The sequence below is a fragment of the Vidua macroura genome, chromosome 4, assembly GCF_024509145.1.
Source record: "Vidua macroura isolate BioBank_ID:100142 chromosome 4, ASM2450914v1, whole genome shotgun sequence".
Classification (NCBI taxonomy): Eukaryota; Metazoa; Chordata; class Aves; order Passeriformes; family Viduidae; genus Vidua; species Vidua macroura.
Genome location: NC_071574.1, coordinates 68,027,683 through 68,049,989, shown reverse-complemented (window position 1 = coordinate 68,049,989; position 22,307 = coordinate 68,027,683). Strand labels below are relative to the sequence as shown.

The following is a 22,307-nucleotide window of genomic DNA, read 5'->3' as shown; positions in this document are numbered from 1 at the left end:
AAGCCTGGCCGGACTGGTTGAAGGATGAGATAAAAATGGCTTCTGAGTGCTCTGAGCGAGAGAAGGTTTATGGAGCGAGCTGTGAAAGGTTACAGCTGTAAATTGTTGATAAATGCTATAAAATGTGTCGTGTTACACTCAGACTGGGGGACTGGAGCGTCTCTCTCCTGAGGAAAGGCTGAGAGAGCTGGGGCTGTTCGGCCTCGGGCACAGACCTGAGAGGAGACCTCATCCATGTCCGTCAGTGTCCGAAGTTATTTGTACACTGTCAGTGCTCGGAGCAGGGACCCGGCTCTGCTCGGTGCTGCCGGGCAATGGGATAAGAGGGGATGGGCAGAAGCGTCACCTGAACGTGCGGAAGAGCCCCGCAGCGCAGTGCCCGCGCACGGGCGCACACTGCCCGGAGAGGGTGTGGAGCCTCCCTCACTGGAGACACTCCGGAGCTGTCTGCTTGCAGTCCTGCGCCGTGTGCTCTGGGATGACTCTGCTTAAGCAGGGAGGTTGGACCAGACCAACTGTGGCCCTATCCGACCTGACCCATTCTGTGATTTTTATTTTATTTTATTTATATTTTTATCCTATTCTGTCCCGCCCGCACGGTCCCGGGAGCGCGCGAGCCCTGCTCCGCGCACGCGCCCCCGCGCGCGGGCACCACCCCACCGCGCCCCGCCGGCGTCGCGCGGCCCGTGCCCGCCCTCCCATTGGCCACGCGAGGCCCGTCACGCGCGGCCGCCCCCTGGCGGGGCGGGAGCGCCCGCGCAGGCGCAGTGCCCGCTGAAGGGGGGCACGGAGGCGGCGCCGGCAGGACCCGCGCACGGCGCCTTCCCGCGGGCCGCGCCGGCCGCCGCTCCGAGCCATGCTGCGGGCGTGCCGCCGAGCGGGGCTCGCCGCGGCCAAGCAGGTGAGCTTCCCCCGGGGGAGCCCCGCGATTCGCTCTCTCTGTGATCAGCCCTGCGACCGGTGCGGCCGGGCCAGGCCTGCGGAGAGGGGGGAGTCCCTGTGACCGCGGCTCGGCGCGCGCTGAATGACTCCGCACGCGGGGCTCCGATTGGCTGCGCGGCCTTTGACGGACGGCCGCGACCGCCAACGGAGGCGGGGGGGTGGGAGCTGGTCGGTGGGGTGTACTACCAGTCCCAGCCTGCATCGCGGCAGGACAGAGCGGGACGGAATGCGGCACCGCCGGAAGGCACGCCGGGACTTTTAGTCCTTAGCGGGATGGCGGGGAGCAGCGTTGCTTGCTGGGGGCTGTAGTCTCGGCCGCCATGGCCGCGCCGGGCCCGCAGCTCCGCTCCGCTGCTCCCGGCCCACACTCCGGGACGGCGCCGGGAGCCGCGGGCGTGGCCCGGGGGCCGGCGGGGGCTCGGTGGGGACGCGCGGGGCCCGCGGGCCCCGCGCGGATGGAGCATGGATGGGCGGCAGGCGCGCTCCCCGGCGGGAAGGACGTGACCTTGCCTTCCCCGGCGCGGCCTCCCGGGCAGCCCCTCCTGAGCCCGGTGCGTCCGGCCGCCCGAAGGGTCGGGGCCGGCGCGCCCCGGTGTGCAGCGTGGGGACACGAGGGATGTCAGCGCTCGTGTATAAGGGGATCCTTCTGTCCGCACGGTGGGACACAACACGCTATGCCAGGGTAGAAGTGCCCGTGGGACTTGTGCTTTGTATCGTGGACCTTTGCCTCTCCTTATCAGCAGAGATAAGGATGTTGAGGTGCTCTGGAGCCTTTTTAAAACAGTAGGCCAACTTTAGGAAGCCACAGGGATTTATAGGTGAGGGTGACTCCTTTACCAAGGCCCCACATTGTATTTTAGCTGCCTGATAAAAAATAACCTGATTAGATCACTTTTATATCCTGTTTTCCATCCCAGTGTTCATTACCCTCTGTTCACACGATTTAGGAAAGGAGAAGCTGTAGGTTCTTCCCTCTAAAGCTCCAGCCTTTCCCATTGCAGCAGCTGCATTTCCTCTGCTGCTCTACAGGGCTGGAGAGTCCTTTGGTCACCTGATGCCCACTGGAAAAAGGCTCCGGGTTTGCCTGCCTGTGGAAAGTTTCATTTGGAAGTTGAGAAGACAGAAACCAGGCTTTGGCAGATATTTATCACTTGAGGCTGTTTGCATGTGCTCAGCCTTTAGCAGAACGTGTCTGGAATGACTGTACAGCTCCAGAACAGCCAGGGTGGTGCTTTGCAGCTGGAGGTTGGTCATCGGGCTATAAATATTTGGTGGAAGAGTCACAGAATGGTTTGGGTTGGAGAGGACCTTAAGACTTTCTCATTCCAAACTCCCTGCCTTGGGCAGGGACACCTTTGACTATCCCAGGTTACTGTGAGCCCTGTCCAGCCTGGACATGGACACTTCCAGGGACAGGACATCCACAGTTTCTCTGGGCAACACCACACCACCCTCACAGGGGAGAATTTATCTCTGAGAACTGCAAACACAGACATGCCACAACACTCTCTGAAGTTTGTTATCTGTACCAGAGAGCTCATGGTGGAGACTGGGAAAACTTTATTCATTCTTTCCTTCCCTCTTTCCTGTTACTCATTTTTTCCTACTTTCATTCTTTCTGTGAGCTCTTTATTCATTCTTTCCTACTGTCAGCTCTGTGCATGGAGCATCACTAAACTTGTAACAAGTAAATTGAAGTGGATTTGAGAGAAGGGGATCTTCATCACTTTCAGAAATGTTTTCTGCTTACATATGCAGTGCTGCAGAGAGATTTTTCTCTTAAAGTATTTTTGAAGTTTGCTGTGAAATGAACAGGACTTTTAGTAAAAGTATGTGATATTTGGCAGAAGCCTTGAATGATGGGAAATCAGAATTCTGTGGTCAGATGTCCTTGTTGTACCTGATCTCTGTCTTAATGAAGAAAAACTTCCCTGAAGTTTCTGGTTTGCTCTTTCTGTTGAAGTGCACGAATCCCACGTTACAGAAATTCTGGATCAGGATGCTCGAGCCTGGTGCCTAAGAGAGGATGAGCTGGAACTGAATGAGCAGATGATGGTGTGTCCTGGCCATGGTTATTTGAAGTTACACATAAAGTATAAACCTGCAAGGCAAATTTAATTTGTTTAATGATGTTCTGCCATGCTGTTCTTGCCCTGAGCGCTGTGCCAGAGTGAGCTCACATGGATATCCTTAAATGTCCTTAAATCACTGGGGCTCATAATATTAACCAGAGTGAAGGTGTGATGTGCCCTGCAGAATGATTATTGTGGTGATTAAATAGTAGGTAATGATTGCAAAATAATAAGTATTTAAGAAGTTGAATGAAACAGATATAATTTAAAACTGCTGGAGGAGGAGGAAGAAATAGAAACAGCTGCCCTACAGTGCCCTTGCCGTGGGCATCCTTGCTGTGTCCATGCTGCCTCATCCAAAGAATTTGCTGTCTTCTGCAGGACAGAAAGTGGTTTGTTTCTGCCTTTTGAAGGGCACAGCATAGCACATGTGGTGAATTTCTTCAAAATTCTTTGAGGCATTATTGCAAATAAATGACAAGGGTCTGAAAATTTACAAAGTCCTGGAAATTTTGCAGAGGGGAGATTAGAAACTAGCTGCTAGTTTCCATATTGTGGTGGTACAGCAAATACAAGCAATATTATTATTCTGGCCAAAAGAGAGCACTACTTCTTTAAAAATGATTTTTTAAGAAATCAGTGATTTTTGGCAGTATTAGTATATCTGGATGTGAGGGAGGGAAAATTTGGCTTCTGTTCATAAAACATGGGTACCTACAGATTTTCATTTGCTGCTCCACTGGCTAGCTGTGGAAATTTGTTGCAGTGACTTGAAAGATGAAGTTGGTGAAGGCTTGTTTTGGGTTTAATTACTGCTACATGCATGAGAGTCCCAATGCCAGAGATGGAGGGCCTGTGTTTTGGTTCCTCTCATCTTGATGAAAAATAAATAGAAGTGAGCATTTGGCTAAATCTAGAACAGTCCAGCTTGGAAGAGATCTCAGAAGATCATCGGGACTAAAATCAGTAATCCCTCCAAAAATCCCCTCTTGGTTGTATAAACATAAATGCTGAGCTAAGAGAAGCAGGTCTTCTCCTCTGCCTTGGTGGCTCCCTGAGCACAGCCTGATCCCGAGGGCAGGAACTGATGTTTGCTGAAGGTGTGGAGCCAAATGGGTCCAGTGTTGCTTGCCATCACCAGGTGTGAGTAGGGGTTTTAGCCAACTGGGACAAGGCTGAGCTGGCCCAGAGGGCAAGTCCAGCCCGAGCAAGGATGTGGGAGTGACAGTGGTGCAGGGTGGGATCACCTCCAGAAAGCCTGGCCAGGAGCTCAGAAGTGATGGCTTATTTCCAGGGGAGCACCAGGCAAAATAGCATAATCCCAAAGTGCTGGAAGGGACTGGAAATTCAGTCTGAATTGATGAATAGAAAATCAGGGTTTTTTCCCTTCTCATTTTATTGGATTGAGTTGTATGCATAATACTGAATTATTTGCTCCTCCTGTGCTTCATGGTGTAATAGGGACATACTGAGAGTCAATTTTTGTTACGTTCAGAAATTGGTAACAAAATGATTTGCAAAGCTTTTATTAGTGAAATTCCCCTTGAAAGGACCGTTGGAGCCTCAGGAAATGCTCCGGGGCCAGTCAAGTCAAAAAATCAAAAATGTTACAAATATATTTATTGTTGTGTTGCCCTTTCTATCCATCACAATCCAGAAAACCACCCACAATGAGGGCTCCTGGAGTTCTTGGGGGCAAGAGGAGCATGCTTCCTCTTGTGCTCCTGCTGCTAATTAAAAATGCTTTGGCTGCCTTTGTGGAAAGAATAAGAATGCAGTGTTCCTGCCTTTTCCTGTCTGTGCTGTTGGACAGGGATAGGACCTAAACCACAAGAGTTGTGCATGTTATTGCCATGTGCAAAAGAAAACAGAGAAATTTGTCTTCTGGGGTTATGTTGTAGTGAAGCATCTCCCAGTTTTTTTTCTTTTTTAAAGAAAAAATTCCCTGTTGGGCAAAATACCTCAACTGTGGGAAAAGTTCTTTTTGTGCCTTGTACTTGGATTTCTCATGAGTCCTGTACTTCTCTGTTAGTAATTCCCATGTGGGGAAAAAACCTCTGAGGCCAACAGTGTGTTTTCTTCTGTAAGCTTAGAGTAGCTTAACCAGTCCTTCAGAGAAGATAAAAATCTTGGTAATGTGGATTTTGTTAAGTAGAATATAATAAAATACCACTCTTCATATACTAATTTAATTTATATTATAATCTGATGTCTGTCTGGAAAGTGTACGTGTTATTAATTCTTTTGCAGTAGTGGTCTTGGTTTGGAAGCTTAAGGAGAATTGCTTGTATATCTTAAGAATTAAAAGTACTTTTAAGCATTTAAACAGCTGTTGTTGTGTTCTGCCCCGCTCACACTGAGCCATTCTAGTGTGTGAGATTGAAATGCATCTGAAACTAACCCTGTTGTACTGCCCAGCACATAAATCAGCAAAATAAATGCAGAAAGAAGCTGGGGTAGGGATTTGTTCCTTCTCATTTTTCATAATTTCAATTCATTTTTCAAAGAATTTAATGACTTCTTAAAAAGCCCTGAGCCTGGAAGCTGCACATGGGAAAGCTCTCCATGTGGTCACAGCAAAGAGTCCAACGTCGCTGTTGTAGTGCCGCTCACAGCTTTCCTACAGACACACGGAGGCTGTGGCAGTGGAGCCAGTCAGCCCAGTCCTGCTCTTGAGAGGGAGATGCCTCACTGTGCTCACTGCTGACCCTGCCTCCTCCCCCACAGAACAGTCGGTGTGTGAGAGCCTCCCTCCGTCCATCGCGCCTGTACCGCGGATATGCCACCCACTCCGGGGAGTCCGGGTACGTAGCGGGGTCTGGAGGGTGGGACTGCTTCTGCTGGTGCATTGACCAACAGGGAGTCTGCTCCTTGGTTTCTCATGGGGTGTGTTCCTTGTTTGGTTCAGTCAGATTTAGATGGAGAAAATGAAGATGATCTGTATTTATCATGGAAGTTGTGGGTTGGCATCTTACCCTTGGGTTAGTTACTAACCGGTGTCGTAGCAGACTGGAGGTGATTTAAAGCAGGTCCTGGGTTTGAGGTCCTGGAACAGAGTGGTGGTCCCCAGCTGTAAGCTGAAGACTCACAAACTGTTTGATGTTTGTTATTTATTTATTTATTTATTTATTTATGTATATAATTTACATCCCTTTCACTCTTTCCTCCTCAGTGTTTCCGTGGGCAAAATCATTGGTGCGGGTCTGCTGTTCGTGGGTGGAGGGATAGGTGGAACCGTCCTGTACGCCAGCTATGACAGACAGTTCCGGGAGAGCGTGGAGAAGGCCATTCCCTACTCTGACAAACTCTTTGAGATGGCACTTGGCCCTGCACCTTCCAGCACACCAGTGTCAAAGAAACCAGTAAGTGTTGCCCATCCACCCCCACACATCCATTTCTCTGTTCTTCAAAGAGTGTCTGCACTTAGGTTTCAAATTCTGATTAATTTTGCTTTGTGCTAAGAATTCCTTTAATTAAGGTTTAAGAATTAGGAACTCAGTTCCTACTTGGTGCTGCAAAACTGATGCTTGTACGTTTCCCATTACCATCTCATGATTGTTGTGTGTGGGTTGTAAAACTTGGTTTTATTTATACTAAAATAATCTATTAGAATCCCAACTGAATAGCTGCTCTGCTTATACTCAGAAATAAAATGGGGGGAGAGAGACACAGGTGACAAGCTGGAATTTAACTGCTTTACTAGAGGCTTAATGTAGTTAGTGGTGTACAGAATTACAAAACTTACTCTAAATGAACTTATTTTAAAGAAGACTGAGAACATTCTTGAATAAGTAAAGATGTGAATGGTACAGAGCCAGGCATAAGCATCATTCTTTGAAATCTTAGTGCCATTACCTTGGAGAAGGGAAAATCTGATACTGCCTTTGGCACAACTCTGGAAATTGAAACCTGGAAGGTTCTTTGCATACTTGATTACTTCCCAGTAATCAAGAATACTGAAAATCTACTCTGGCCAAGTTGGTTTTTTTTTGTTGTTTTTTTTTTTTTCTTTTTTTTTGGTTTGTGTTTTTTGTTGGTTTTTTTTTTTTTTTTTTTTTTTTTTTTTTTTTTTTTTTTTTTTTGAGCTTTCAGAAGCCATTTGGCCTTCAGGAAACTCAAAATATTTTAAATTGAATTTTAAGAAAGCTGTTCTTAATGAGTGGGGGGAATATCAGTCAACAAAATTTTCTTTCTCTCTTCTTGTTTTAGCTACAGTTTGTGTGATCATCCAAGCTCTTGGTGCCTCCCAGGCACCAGGGAATTTTGCAAACCAGGTTGATCAGCAGAGTTATCAACTCCCCAGTCATGGCTCTAACTCAGATGGTTTTATTTTTACCTTGTGCCTTTCCACAATGGATATTAAGGGATTAATATCACAAAACGTCACAATATTCTGTGTTTGAATGTTTATGTGCCTAAACCACCAGCATCTGAAGCCTTTCAGAAGAAAATCAGTGGAGCCAAACTTAGGGTTTCTGCATTCAACAAACTCAGAAGTGCTTGGAATATTTCGGACATGAAACTATTTGTTTTTTATGCATAATTTAATAAATATTTGTTTATAGTGAAAACTGCCACAATTCTACCTTCAGTTTTTGGAGAGGAGAAAATAGTAAAAATTCCTTCTGAATTAAAAATCAAGTCAAGGCATTAGATGGCTGTTTTAATTTGCACTTTGAAGCTCAGATTTATGGTACAGACACCTGGATATGGGAAAATTATTTTCCATTATACTGGAATCAGTGAAATCCAAGCTGTTTGAAAAACTGATGCTATTTCTTATTTCTGACTTTTCAAGATACATCAAGGTCCACTGAAGATCTCATCTGTAGCAGAAGTAATGAAAGAGTCTAAACAGCCTGCTCCCAAATCCCAGACAGGCAAACCAGAAGGTGCTGCTCCTACAGAGGAAAAAGGAGGTAAATTTATAGTGTCATGTACAAAGAAGCAAATGACCTAATGATCTTCTGTGTCATGTATATTAGAGTAGATTAAAATTGTCCTTTGAATGGTTGAAGGTAAATGTTGTCATTTCTTAGAATTTTTTCTTTCCAAGTCATAACATTTGTGTAAAGTGCCTTTAGCTTTTTTTTTTTTCCTTTTTTTTAAAGAAATATATTTAATTTAGAGGATATTTGGAATCTGAGATAAATAATTACTAACCTGCATAGTTTATATGTGAGACTCAGCAGGAAGAAAACTTCAGGTGCTGGACTCTGAGGCTCTTGTAAGCACAAGATTCTTAATTTTGGATAATTACTGGGCTATTGTAAAGCCAGATCAAATGGAACTCATTTAGAGAGGAGCACTTGTGATGTCTTTTTACGTTTATCTCTAATGGCTCCGTGTATGTGTAACTAATATCTTGTTGCTGTTTGTCCAGGAAATCATCTTCTTCTGGAAATAATAACATCCATATCCAATTAATATTTTTCTACAGAGGAAAAAATTAAGTCTTATAGCCGTGTTATTGTATTATAGCACTTAGCATGGAATGGTTTGGAAGAGAACTTAAAAATTATCTAATTTCAACCCCCTGCCCAGGGCAAGGACACCTTTCACTAGACCCAAAAGGCCCATCCAACCTGGCCTTGAGCACTTCCAGGGATGGGGCAGCCACAGCTTCTCTGGGCAACGTACTCCAGAGCCTCACCACCCTCACAATAAAGAATTTCTTCCTAATATCTAATCTAACCCTGCCCTCTGTCAGTGTGAAGCCCTTTCCCCTTGTTCTGTCACTCCATGCCCTTGTAGAAGACCATCTCCAGCTCTCATGTAACCCTTGTAGGTACTGGATGATAATTGAAGGTGTCCCTGGAGCCTTCTCTTCTCCATGCTGAACACCCCCAGCTCTCCTAGCCTGTCTCCATAGCAGGGGACTCCAGCCCTCTGCGCATCTTCGTGGCCTCCTCTGGACTTGTTCTAACAGATCCATGTCCTCCTTGTGTGGGGGGCCCAGAGGTGGATGCAGCACTGCAGGTGGGGCCTCACCAGAGCAGAGTAGAGAGGCAGAATCACCTCCCTTGACCTGCTGCCTGCACTGCTGGGGATCCAGCCAGGACACAGGGGGTTTCTGGACTGCCTGTGCACGTGACAAGGTCATGCTGAGCCTCTCATCCACCAGCATCCCAAAGTCCTTCTCCTGGGGGCTGTTCTTGATCCATTCTCCCCCCAGCCTGTGTTTGTGCTTGGACTTGCCCCAACCCAAGTGCAGGATGTTGCACTTGGTCTTGTTGAGCTTGATGAGGCTCACACACTCCCACCTCTTGAGGCTGTCCAGGTCCCTGTGGATTCATCCCTTCCCTCCTTTGTGTGACTGCACAGCTCAGCTGGATGTCATCAGCAAACCTGTTGAGGGTGCATCAGTCCCACTGCCCAGGTCACTAACAAAGATGTTAAACAGTCCTGGTCCCAACAGTGACCTTGAGGAACACACTTACCACTGGTGTCCATTGGACATTGAGCCATTGACCACAACTCTTCGAGTACAACCATCCAGACAGTGCCTTACCTACAGAGTGGTTCATCCATCAGATCCATGTCTTTCCAGTTTAGAGATAAGGATGTCATGCAAGACAGTGGCAAATGCTTTCTGAAATCCAGGGAGATGTCACTTGCACTTCCCTTATTCTGCAATGCTGCTCCCTCACTGGAGGGCCTTATCTGCTCAGGCAGGCTGTAGCAGACCCCCATTGTAATGTCACCTATCCCTGCCCTCCCTTTAATCCTGACCCATAAACTCTTGGTTGGATCCTCACCCACTCCCAGGCAGAGCTCCATGCACTCCAGTTGGTCATTGACAAAGAGGGCGATTGCACTCCTTGTCTCTCCTGCCAGGCCTTCCTAAAGAGCCTTCATCCTTCCATTCCAACACTCCAGTCACAGCTGCCATCCCACCATGTCTCCCTGAAGTGAGGTTCCCTTTTCCTGGGCCCCCTCTCTCAGCAGCTTTGGTTTAAGCCCCTCCTCACCAGCTCAGCAGGCCCCTGGCCGAAGATGCTCTGGCCCATCCTTCTCTGGCAGATGGAGCCCATCTCCCCAGCTGTACTAACTGGTGTGTTCTGCAACTGTGTTTAACAGCAGGCAAGGCTGCAGCACAGATCATCTCTGCAACAGGGGTAGCCGTGTCGGTGCCAGCTCCGGGGATACAGACTGAAGAAGGTGAAAAATTCATGTGAATACAATGAAGAAAACCCAAATCCTCTAGCTTCACGTGCATGCATTCTTGCTTCTGTGTTGGTATTTGTCAGTGTTGAAACGTGTGAGTTTCTGTGCCTTGTGCAGAAAACTTCCATCATCTGTTAATAGATTTTGGACACAGTGAGAGCTGCAGATGCCTGGGACAGGTATAGGCGTGAGCACAAGAGCAAAGCCTGCCTTTGTGCTGAACTGAACTTGCACATTCCAGTTTGCCTCTGCTCTTGGTGGCTTTGTGATTGCTGTTCAGTAGACCATCTCTGCCCAGGGACAAGTGAAGAAACTGTGTTTATTGTTAAACTCAACAAGAGACACCAGCCTTGAGATGATGGTCTCTTCCAGATGAGATTGGATTACATTAATACTAGTTATGAACACGTTTCATAGAAAGCATGCCAGGGTTAAGTACATGCTGCAGAGTAACATCAGCATTATTCAGAGGTGACCTGATAGGTTTTGTTGCAACTTGAGGCTGAGAGCTCTGTGCTGTCTCCTCAGTTCAGATGCAACTTGCTGTTGATCTTGAGACTGTTAGTGAGGTCAATTCTCACTTTTGAAGGCATTTTAAGTGGCTGTAGGCAAGGGAATTTAATATAATTGTGACCCAACGTAGCCTTCTCATTCATCCTTCATTGTTTAGTTTGGGCTCTGTAAGCATGCTGGAGGAGAAGTGAGAAAAGGCAAGAATGGAGATTCACTTGAAATTTAACCTTGGCTCCATGAGTGTTTCTCACTTCTTGCTTTGCCTTTGACTTCTAAGTCTTGTGTAATTTTGTAACTAGACGATGGAAAATCTCCAAATACATGTGAGGTGTCCGTGCTCTTGTCTTTAAGTTGTGAGACTGGCCTTTGTAGTTATGGATATAAAGATTCTTCAGGTAGTTCCAGCATGGCTTTGAGCAGAAGTCAGATCTACGAAGTGAAACCAACTATAAAAATCAGTTTTGGTAAAGTTACTTCCCTACAAGTAACCTCTGTACCCTAATTTGGAGTCTCCTCTTAAGCAGTTTGACACGTTTTTGCTTCTGAATAGGCAAACAACATGAAGGTTCCCATGCTGTAAAAGAACGGCCACCAGAAGAAGTTGCAGCCCGGCTTGCCCAGCAAGACAAAGAGGAACAAGAGAAGGTGTCAGGTGAGTCCACACTGTCACTGTTCCTGTGTGTGTTGCATGGAACAGAACTGTGGAATTGCACTGGCTTTATAGTCCTAAGCTCCTTACACACCTCTTGCATGTGAGAGTGATGGTGAAGCAGTGGAGTTGACAGTGGGAGTGGTGGTGAAGCTTCTTCCACCCACTCATAAATAACTGAGAATTGAAGAATTATGGAAAAATTGAGGTTGGAATAGACTCCAAGGTTCAAAGATGTGAAAATTTGTTTCCAGAACCATTAGAACAAGTGAACATGGGATATACCTGCACCCCTCTGCAGTCCCATGGGAGAGGTCTTCCACTGGGTGGTGTTTTGCTGTGGGTGCTGAGTTACACCTTAATACCCCTGCTCTAAATGAGGAGAGCATTTTGGTGATCTTCTGTAGGTTGCTGTTTAAAACTGTTTAAAATTCCCAAACTGACCAGCCCTTTTAGATCATAGAAAATAATACGAGATGTAGAGGCTGTAACATATTATTTTACTAATTAGAAAGTTTTTTCTTTATTGTTTAATTGACTTTTTTTTTCCAGCCCTTGCAGCAACTCTAGAAGGAGCCCTAAACACAACTGCTCGTGTAACCCTTCAGGCTATCACTGCTCAGGAGTCAGCTGTGCAAGCAGTGAATGCCCATTCCCAAATACTGAAGGATGCCATGGATGATTCTGAGGTAAATTGGACAAGTGCTGTGGTCTTCTTCTTTGTGTTCAGCAAAACTTCAATCTGAATTTAAAATAAACTTGGAATCTTTTCTTGCAATGCCTTTACATTTATCACAGTTTTAATGTATCTTTCCACTTACAAAATGTGGTATAGTCAAATAATACAGTGGTTTTGATTTTGAATTGTGTTGTTTGGGGTTTTTTCCCAACTCCTTTTTTTTTTTTTTTTTTTTTTTTTTTGGAAGAAGAAAATTCAAGTTAAGACATGAATAGTTTTCACACTGTATTTTAATTAATTTTATTTTAATTCCTAAGACTTTTTTTACCTAGTTAAGATCATGCTGTCCACGCCAATAATTCCATTGAACTTTTTCCCCTTTCCCAACATCCTCTTGCTGGATTGTTTGTTTCTCGTCAGGAAATAGGAAGGGGATGAGGGGATGCACAAGTGATAACATTTGTGGTGTGCTCATGCCAAGGTTTGTGTGGGTCTGCCACTGCCCATGCAGTTCTGGAGCAGAGATAAAATTCAGTTGTTAATCAATTAGCAGGGACATGGGCAACCAACCAAGCACTCAAGACTTAACCTAGTTGTTAGTAAAATAACTGCCTTAAGAGATTGCTTTTAAGCTTAATTACTAAGCTTAATTTAAAATCAACCAACTTTAAAGTATTATGGTTCTTTAAATATTAAACTTAAAAGCAATTTTAAAGTATTAAAGTACTGTAATACATGTGGAGATTTTCCCACTATAGGTTGTGCACCATATAGTGATTCTTATGTAAGCTCTTCTGGGTGAATAAAGGTCTGTGGCTCAGGGAAAAAAAAAAAAAAAAAACAAACATTAAGAATCAAACAAAACCAAAGCAAAATGTTGGAAGATAAACATCACTTGTAAAACTTCCAGCTGTGCTGTTGAAAAACACAAGAATGGTGCTCAGTTTGAGGGAAATGTCCAGCAACGTGTGAATCTCTGCAGGCTTCCACTCTGTGGTAACTCTTGTTCAGTGATTGTAATGACCCTAATGAGGAGTCTGTGCTTCCCAGGACGCTGGGGGGAAGAAATCCTCCCAGTGGCGCACGCTGGAGGAGGCGCTGAAGGACCGGAGGAGAGCCGTGGATGAAGCTGCTGACGCCCTTCTGAAAGCCAAGTGAGTTGCTTGATTTAAGTCTTGGAGTTAATAAGTTACATTGCTCATGTGAGGGCTGGCAAACACCAGATGAGTTTCTAGAAAGTATGGAGTCGCCTGTGTTCATATTGAATGATGTGTTTGTGCCAACTCAAAAGATGGTTTAACACTCATTAGCATAAGCATTTTAATTTGGCATGTGCAAACCTTGGGTGCATGTGCACAAAGTCCTCCCTGTACCAGAGAGTCTGAAACAGTCCTGTTCTTTTTAAGAACTTATTTATCTCCTTACTACTAACATAGAGTGCTGGTAAGTTCAAGTAAGGTGAAAAAAAAAAAAAATCCACAGTCCTTTCAGTATTACTGTTGAGTATTTGTGTTAATAATAAACCTATTTTAAGGACTTCAGCCTGGAGAATAGAAGGCTCTGGGGAGACCTTCAAGCACCCCAACACCTAAAGGGGATACAAGAGAGCTGGGGAGGGACTTTTTACAAAGGCAGAACAAGGGAGAATGGCTTCAATTGACAGAGGGCAGATTTAGATTGGATATTAGGAAGAAATTCTTCCCTGTGAGGGTGGTGAGGCCCTGGCACTGTTTGCTCAGAGAAACTGTGGCTGCCCCATCTCTGGAAGTGATCCAGGCCAGGTTGGATGGAGTGACCTGTCTGAGCGGTCTGAGTGACCTGTTCCAGTGGAAAGTGTCCCTGTCCATGGCAGGGGGTGGAATGAGATGATCTCTAAAGTCCCCTCCAACCCAAACTGTTTGAGGATGACTCCTGCACTTTGTGTATTGAGTCAGCAACATCACCAGCTCCTTTTAGTTGTAATGAAGAAATGAAACCTTGCAGCATCCTTTGGCAGTTCCCTGTGTCCACAGAATTGCTTTTAAGCAATTTGATTTTTTACTGAGCACATGCCTAAGAAAAAGTTGAATTCTGAATGGCAGCGCTGCTCATACCCTGGGCTCTGTATGACCTGTGTTGATGTGCCCTGAGTGTGGTCTCTGGGCACTGTAGGAGCAGAATCAAAATGACAAACAGTATCTCCAAGATGCCCTTGTAGTGAGGTTAGAAATAAATTTGGAAACCCTTTGATGCTTCTGAGGCTGAGAGGCCAACATCATCCTTGAAGCTGCATGGTTGCTCTCACATTATAAACTTCCCTTATCTTTGATGTTGCTGGCCTGACTAAAATTAGTAGAAGGTGTAATTGAGGTTTCATTGTAAAAACAAAGCTAATGCAAACCCCACATGCAGCAGCTTTCATTCTCTATTGCTCTACTGGATATCTTTACTTTTATTTATTTTCTTAATTTACTTATTTTAAAGCTTGTTCCTTATTCTAATGAGGTCATTGGAAACCTCCATTGGTTTAAATGGATTTGGAAAAGGAACGTTTTTTCACTTTTTCCTTGATTTCCAATTGTGCTACAGGAAAGCATTTCTTTCCTAATTACAAAAAAATCATAATCTATCTTTACAGAGCCCTATAAATTCTCTCCCATCCTCATTAATCTCCACCAGTCACCATGTCCAAAACACTTCTGCAAGCGTAAGCCATCTATATTAAAAATGTTTTCTTGCTGCTGTTACGTGCTGGAAATGTCTGCTGTATAATTCTAACCTAATTTTAATCTCTAATTCTAGTTTTACTAATACTAACTCCTTTCAGTGAACTTCCATCTTCCCTCCAGCTAAATCCTGAATACTAATTGCAGTATAAATAATTCTCATTTTACATGGAATAGCCACACTGACATCTTTAGGTTTCAGGCTGTGGGAATTTAGTCAAAGCATCTTAAAGTTGGTAGATAGGAAGCACCACTAGAGTTACCTAGTAGTTGTTCCTGTGAATACCAACAAAATAAAGTAAATTTTCTTTGGAGTGATAAGCTCTGTTTTATGTTACATTTAGCAGCTACTTCTCTTTTCAGAGAGGAGTTAGAGAAGATGAAGGGTGTCATCGAGAGGGCCAAGAAGTCTCAGCTGGCAGGAGCCAAACCTCACATTGTTGCTGCAGAAGAAAATCTCCATCATATGATTGTGGACTTGGACAATGTGGTGAAAAAGGTAAAGCTTCCTCAGACTGTTTATAATTGCCTCTAGAATAGGGACTCCTTGGCAGCTTGTGCAGACCACCCATTCCCAAATCCTCTGTAGGGAGTGAGATATTTCATAGAATCACAGAGTGTGCTGAGTTGGAAGGGACACATCATGATCATTGAGTCCAGCTCCTGGTCCTGCACAGGACACCCAAGATGTGTGTGAGAGTATTGTCTCTGTCCCTGTGCCTGAGAGTGTTGTCCAAACACTTCTGGAGCTCAGACAGGCTCAGTGCTGTGACCACTTGCAGTGCATTGTGAATTGTTAATCCATCCTCTTGTAGCTGTACTCAGGCTTTGAGCTGGTTATACTGTCAATAATCAGACATGGCAAGATCTTCATGAGAACTTGAACTCTGTCTTGAAAGAGTCTCCAGTGGCTTCATGGTGCCAGTCCTTTATGTTGGCAACTTGTAATTCTTCCCATTTGATTCCAAGGTAATTTACCACAAGGTTAGGCAGGAGTTCAACGTGTGCTGATGACTTAGTGGTAAATCACTTTGCAGTTCAGAAGACTGGGAAAGAAATGTAAAGGTGAAGTTTATCTCCCTTTGCAGGATAACTGGTAATTCATCAGGTGTGTTTGGAGTGAATATAGCCTGATAGTGGGAACATCAGAACTCACTGAGGATGGCACCAATCACAGGCATCACTAGGCCTGTATGATGGCTGTGAGCAGAGAAAAGGAGCTGGAGATGTTTAAGATATAAACTGAATTCAAGGTACTCTTGGTCCTGTCCAGGCTAAAGACTGGCTGTGTAGTTACAGTGGGCATCTGAGGCAAAATGGATTAGTTATAGTTCCAGCAAATAATTATTGTGTAAGAGAGGTTTAGTATCATAGGGTGGGTTTTTGTGCTCTCCCAAGTGAGTTTGCCTTGTTTGGGCTGGGCATTGATATGTGCCAATATCGCAGGGCTTGGTTTTAAATTTTATGTGCCTTCAATTTCAGTCCTTGCCTTGAAAAACAAATTGATCTCACCCTTGTTTGTTCAGGTTCAGGCAGCGCAGTCTGAGGCCAAGATCGTGGCTCAGTACCATGAGCTGGTGGCCAAAGCCAGAGAGGAGTTCCAGAAGGAGCTCGACAGCATCACCCCCGACGTGAAGCCTGGCTGGAAGGGGATGAGTAAGTCTCCCATTGGAGAGGGGTTACCTCGTGCTTGTTGCACTGTGGTCTGTAGTGCATGATCACTCCATGTCCACCATCCCAGTTTTCAAATTTTCACAGTATTTGGTTGGTCTGAAGTGAAAATGATTTCACAACTAAAGTAATCTAAAGCAGGTGTTATGAAGAGAATTAGAACTATCTGTGCTGTATGGGAAGTATGACAAAACCTATCTCTTGTGTGATAAATGTCATATTGGTTGTATGAACATCTCTCCCCTCCCTGGTATTTCAGGAAGGGAGCCAGGTCATTCCAGATTTCAATCAAATCTGATGTTAGTCAGTAATCAAATACTTGGTTGACTCTGTGATTAGAGGTATTATAAAACACCGTTGTTACAGGGTGATAAAAAACTTCTGAATTTTTCTACATCATCACTGAAACGGAGAAGTTTCATTGTTTATACCCTGCCTGCCCCAGTACATTTTATTTCTGAACTAAAGGGACACAGTAAGAGACTTGTAGCAACAGCCAATGCTGCACAAAAGCAGTGAACAGTCAGCTCAGCCCCAGTAATGCTCCCTGCACCCTCCTTGCCACAGGTGCCCTTGCTCACCTTAGCTGCTTTCATTTTAAAGACAAGCAGAGTTGCAGGAGGTGGATTGTGTGTGTTCACCATTACTGTGGATGAGCTCCTGCAAGATCCCACGTGTGGTATGTCCATGGAACAATTACTGTCTGTGGTAGTTCAAAAAAAATAATTCCCTAAAAACCACAGATTTCCAGATATTTTCACTCAGGGTTTAATATAAATGTACTAAGTGATCTCAGACTTCTCTAGCTGATGTGTTCAGAGGCAGCTGTTAAGGCTTTATTTCCAAGTTACAGATTATTTTATAGAAGTAATAACTATTATTTGAAAAAATTGGTGTCAGTATTGTCTTAATATTTTTCTTGAAGTATACAATGCAGAATTACAACAGATTTTCTTAATGCTACTTTATGCTTTAGGAATGTGGACCATAGTCCACAAAATAATATTCCTGGCTAAATGAATACACCAAACTTTTGGAATGGTCAGTTTTCATTTAAAAAACAGGCAACCTTTCACCCAGTATATGTGGGGAAAATATTTGAAATTAACAAATTGTTTGTGGAGTTTGCTTTTGGGGTGTTATTAGTTCTGAAGAAAAAAAAAACTTAGGCTCCCTGAGGATGCAGCTGCCTTTCTCCTTGCACAGGACAAAATCTTGGGTTTTGTGATCATTGCCCTTCTGTGAGAGGAAAGGGAAGCTCTGGTAGCTTTCATGTGCCCCATTTCTTGCTGATGTGGCTTGTTGAATGGGACAGACTTGTTGGGGTCCCTGACTCTCACTGCCACTGGGGAATTTGTTTCTTGACCAACTGCTTCTGTTTGTAAGACCCTAGAAATGTCAGACTAAAATTTCCGGTGTCCTGTTGCACTTTCCTACTTCAAACTTCTGTTCCTTGCTTTGGCTGAATTCAAGTGTCCATTTCTGGGTTTCCAAGGGTGGTTTTAGTGGTTAGAGTATCTTGGGCTACATCTTGCCTGTATTAGAGACTTTTATACTTCACATACTGTTCTTCCTGAATTCCTAAGGACTTGGTCTCATGTTTTAGTCACTGTAGATAAGCTTAGTTTTCTGTTTTACTTTTGCATGACTGCCTTGTGTAGTGGATGTGCATTAACTTTCCCAACTTCTTTCTGTTGCAGAGATAACTGACTTAGGTGAGTTACTGTCACTTGTTCTTGTCCCTTGAAAGTTACCTCTTTTCTTTGTCCTTTTTTGTGTTTGTGTGGGGCATGGCTTTAAGTTACAGGCAGTTAACAAAGGGTGAAATGTGGCATTCCTAGAATATTTCAGGCTGAGGTATGCCTTGGGTTGCACACTTGGCTTAAACCACAAACTGATATTTTTGTAACACTGTTACAAACAGCTGAGCTTGGTGCTGCTTCTGCTCAGCTTTCCCACTGGACAATGAGCACCACTGCTCTAAGTCCTCCTGTGGCAGTCCTTTGTCCAGCACTCAACAGCAAGATGACTGAAGGACTGCAATCTTGCTTGCTTGAGCCCCTGCAGGAATGCTTTCCCAAGTAGTCCTAGCTTTCCATACAGATGATTTAGCTGGCAGCCAGTGCAAAATGAGCTGCAGCATTTTATAAAGCCCTTCTCAGGTCACCAAATGCTGCAGGGCTAGCTTGGGTCCTCCTATCCCAGGTACAATGTGGGTGTGAATTGTGCTGCCCTCTGAGTAGCCAAACCTGAAAAGTACAATCTGGGGTAAGGAATCTGATTAGGAACATCTGGAGAGCTGTTGAAGAGAAAATGTAATTCTGTCTGTCCCTCACAGTGACATTCCCTGCTGCTCTGTGTGCTGGCAGAGGGGAAAATATGTGGTGGTGTAAAAACCAAGAAATGACAGAGCTGTTGACAGTCTCTGAATGCGACATGGATATTGAAGTGTAAATTACAGCTGGGAATAATTCGGAAGAAACCAAGATAATTTCTCTCCTGGAATGAAAATACAGTTCAGAAAGTGGTCTCAGGTGGGCATTGGCACAAGTCAAGGGCTTGAAGTGCTCAGAGACCTTCCCTAGAACAAGCTCTCTGGTCAGTAACCCCTTGGAGCCCCAGAGCACTTGAGTGGGAGGTGGGGAGGCACTGCAGCTGTTTCCCTGGGGTTTCCCTCCCCTCCCTCATGCCCTGTGTTCCCTTTAGCTGGGCAGTTGTCCACAGATGACCTGAACTCCCTGATCGCGCACGCCCACCGGCGCATCGACCAGCTGAACCGGGAGCTGGCGGAGCAGCGCGTCCGGGAGCAGCAGCACATCGAGTCTGCCCTGGAGAAGCAGAAACTTGAAGACAAAAAAGCATTTGAGGCAGCTGTGGCCAAAGCGCTGGAGCGTCACAAAAATGAGATTGAATTAGAACAGGAGAGGAAGGTAAAGTGGCCTAAAGCACCTGGTTAAATCTTTGGCTCAAAAAGAAGGTAGAAGAGTTAATAGAAAAGGCCAGAGGGACAACTGGGATGTTCTGGGTAGTGGGAGACTTCACATGGGTGACCCCCAGGCTAAACATGAAAAGGAGATGTTGAGCAAGGAAACTGCTGCAAAGTTAGAATGGTAAAATCTTACAGGGAATGACTTTGTGAAGTTACTTGGCTCCTGTTGGAGATACGATTACTGGGTCAAAATAAATCCTAGAATGATTTGGGTTAGAAGGGACCTTCAAGATCACCTTGTTCCAGCCTCCTGCCATGGGCAGGGACCGCTTCCACTAGACCAGGTTGCTCCAAGCCAACATGATCTTGGAAAGGGGTTGGGGCAGCCACAGCTTCTCTGGGCAGTCTGTGCCAGTGCCTCCCTACCCTCACTGAGAATTTCAGTGTTTGATCTGACCTGTGTGGCCATTATAGAGCTACATTGGGAAAAGGTAAATTCTCTTGGGTTTGGAAGCGCATTTATAAACCAGCTTCCAAAAGTGTTTGAGTGTTTGATTTGACATGTTACTGTATTTTTTATATACTACTTTGGTAGCTGCACTAAGTGCCTACTGAGTAACCAAGCAGTTACTCACATGGTGAACCATAAATCTATTCCTTAACGTCTCTAGGAAAAGGCTCAGCTGTAAAACTGGACCTCAGCAGGTCTTTAAGATGCAATACAGGCTCTGTCAGTGCCACTGCTCCGACATGCACCCTCAGTAATCACTGATGTGATCCTGTGACAGTGTGTGACGAGCAGTGGTGGTGCATTACACCCCTCGTGTGTGTGCAGGTGGAAGAGGTGCGGGAGGTGATGGAGAGTGAAATGCGAACCCAGCTCCGGCGCCAGGCTGCTGCCCACACCGACCACCTCAGAGACGTCCTGAAGATCCAGGAGCAGGATCTAAAGGTGGAATTTGAGCAGGTAAGGGAGAGGAGTCCCCAGGGGAATTATAGGGATATTCAAAGTCTTGCAAAGTACATGTTTCATGTGACAAGTGTGCTGAGCCATCTTCCAGGGGATTGAAATGTTCCAGGGGGCTGGAGAGCGAAGCAGGCTTATCTTGAGGTGATACAGAGTGCCTCAATGCAAAGGTTTTATTCAGACTGGTCTGAAAAGCTTTTGCTATAGGTGACAAATTTTTGATACAAGTGCAGTAACTGTTAAATTCACCCCAATAGGGTTTCTTACTGGTATATTGTATTTACTGTATGCATTGGTCCTAACAAGGACAACAGATTTAGAGAAATGTGTCTTAAAAATAAGGTAAATATTATTAACCAGCTGTTTCTGTTACTTGTATTGCACTGTTTCAGAACCTATCGGAGAAGCTCAGTGAACAGGAGATACAGTTCAGACGCCTTACTCAGGAACAGCTTGACAACTTCACCTTGGATATAAACACTGCCTATGCCAGGCTGAAGGGAATTGAGCAAGCAGTCGAGAGTGAGCACTGAATTCCTCTTTAAGGACTAAAACTGTGTTCCCCAAAGGCCCCTTGCCCAAACTTGGGTGTCTAAACCCAGGCTTAGGCACATAGCTCACCCTGCTGAGCACAGATGAGCAAGTCTGAGGTGGTTCTTTCAAAAGTTGTCTTGTTCTGGCTCTAAACTGTGGGACAGACTTGCTTTAGAGCACATGCTGATGGGGTGGCTGCTTTGGGAAGCAGAGGGTAGAGAGGGGTGGCTGTTGCTGCTTGTTCTCAAAACCACGTATGCCCAACTGAGAGCCCCTTCTTGGCTTCCCTTGCAGGTCACGCAGTAGCAGAAGAGGAGGCCAGGAAGGCCCATCAGCTGTGGCTCTCCGTGGAAGCGCTCAAATACTGCATGAGATCAGGCACGGGGGACAGCCCCACGGAGCCCCTGGGGAGCGCGGTGAAGGCCATCAAAGCCAGCTGCGCCGACAACGCCTTCACGGAAGCCTTAACAGCAGCTCTCCCGCAGGAGTCCCTGACGCGGGGCGTGTACAGCGAGGAGGCCCTCAGAGCACGGTTCTACACGGTCCAAAAACTGGCAAAACGAGTGGCCATGATCGACGAGACGAGGAACAGCCTGTACCAGTACTTCCTGTCCTACCTGCAGTCGCTGCTGCTGTTCCACCCTCAGCAGCTGAAGCCACCGGCTGAGCTCAGCCCCGACGACCTCGACACATTTAAGTTATTGTCTTACGCTTCCTACTGCATCGAACATGGAGATCTGGAGCTGGCGGCCAAATTTGTCAACCAGTTACGAGGAGAGTCGAGGAGGGTGGCACACGACTGGCTCACGGAAGCACGGATGACCCTAGAAACCAGACAGATTGTGGATATCTTGACAGCATATGCCAGTGCTGTGGGGCTGGGAACAACTCAAGTGCAGTGAGTAGGATTGGAGCTTTGGAGGCAGTTCAGCTGTTCGGTGCCAGAGAGAAATCCCATGATCTCCTGAGGGTTCAAACAGAGCTGTTGGCAGGGGCTGGAAGCAGTAAATCAAAGCACGGGTACAGTCTTGTTTCCTTGCACTGTATTTAATTTCACCATCTGTTGTATTTTTGTTGGTTTTGAGTTGTCATGACAACCAACTTCAGGAAGCTTCCCTACAATTTGTGTAAGAATTAATGTTTCCCCATCTTACCAAGTGGGCTTGTGATCGAACCAAAATAATGTTTGTAACCTGCCATTAATCATTTGCCACTTTGTCAGCTGAATAAAACAAGACTTCAACCACTTGCTCCTGCTGTTTAAGTCTCCTGTTTAAACATCAACTACAGCTGGGCAGTACAAAGCTCAGTCTTTCTCCATGACCTGAGGGGTTAAAACTCTAATTTACTTCTTTCAAGGAGCACTGATTGATTTATTAATTTGTACAGCATTAAAAAAGAAATGAACCTATCTTTGAGTACAGTATATGTACAAAACTGGTGTAAGAGCACATCCTGTCCTGGATTTCTGCCCTGGTA

The 22,307-nt window shown here is 45.3% G+C and overlaps 1 protein-coding gene across 4 annotated transcripts; it reads left to right on the top strand.

Annotated features, from left to right (window-relative positions):
* The first annotated feature begins 784 nt into the window (after window positions 1-784).
* On the top strand, window positions 785-22,079 carry IMMT (inner membrane mitochondrial protein). 4 transcript variants are annotated; one of them, XM_053975032.1, is made up of 15 exons: window positions 785-901; window positions 5,742-5,818; window positions 6,187-6,376; window positions 7,813-7,933; window positions 10,095-10,175; window positions 11,245-11,346; window positions 11,896-12,032; window positions 13,073-13,176; window positions 15,091-15,226; window positions 16,254-16,383; window positions 18,099-18,113; window positions 19,105-19,328; window positions 20,163-20,294; window positions 20,687-20,816; window positions 21,123-22,079. In XM_053975032.1, exons 1-15 carry the CDS (start codon window positions 857-859, stop codon window positions 21,728-21,730), a joined length of 2,232 nt encoding a protein of 743 aa, XP_053831007.1. In that variant the 5' UTR covers window positions 785-856; the 3' UTR covers window positions 21,731-22,079. The 4 variants fall into 4 exon arrangements, with proteins under 4 accessions (XP_053831007.1, XP_053831010.1, XP_053831008.1 ...); XM_053975035.1 differs by lacking the exon at window positions 10,095-10,175; XM_053975033.1 differs by lacking the exon at window positions 18,099-18,113.
* Window positions 22,080-22,307: the final 228 nt, after the last annotated feature.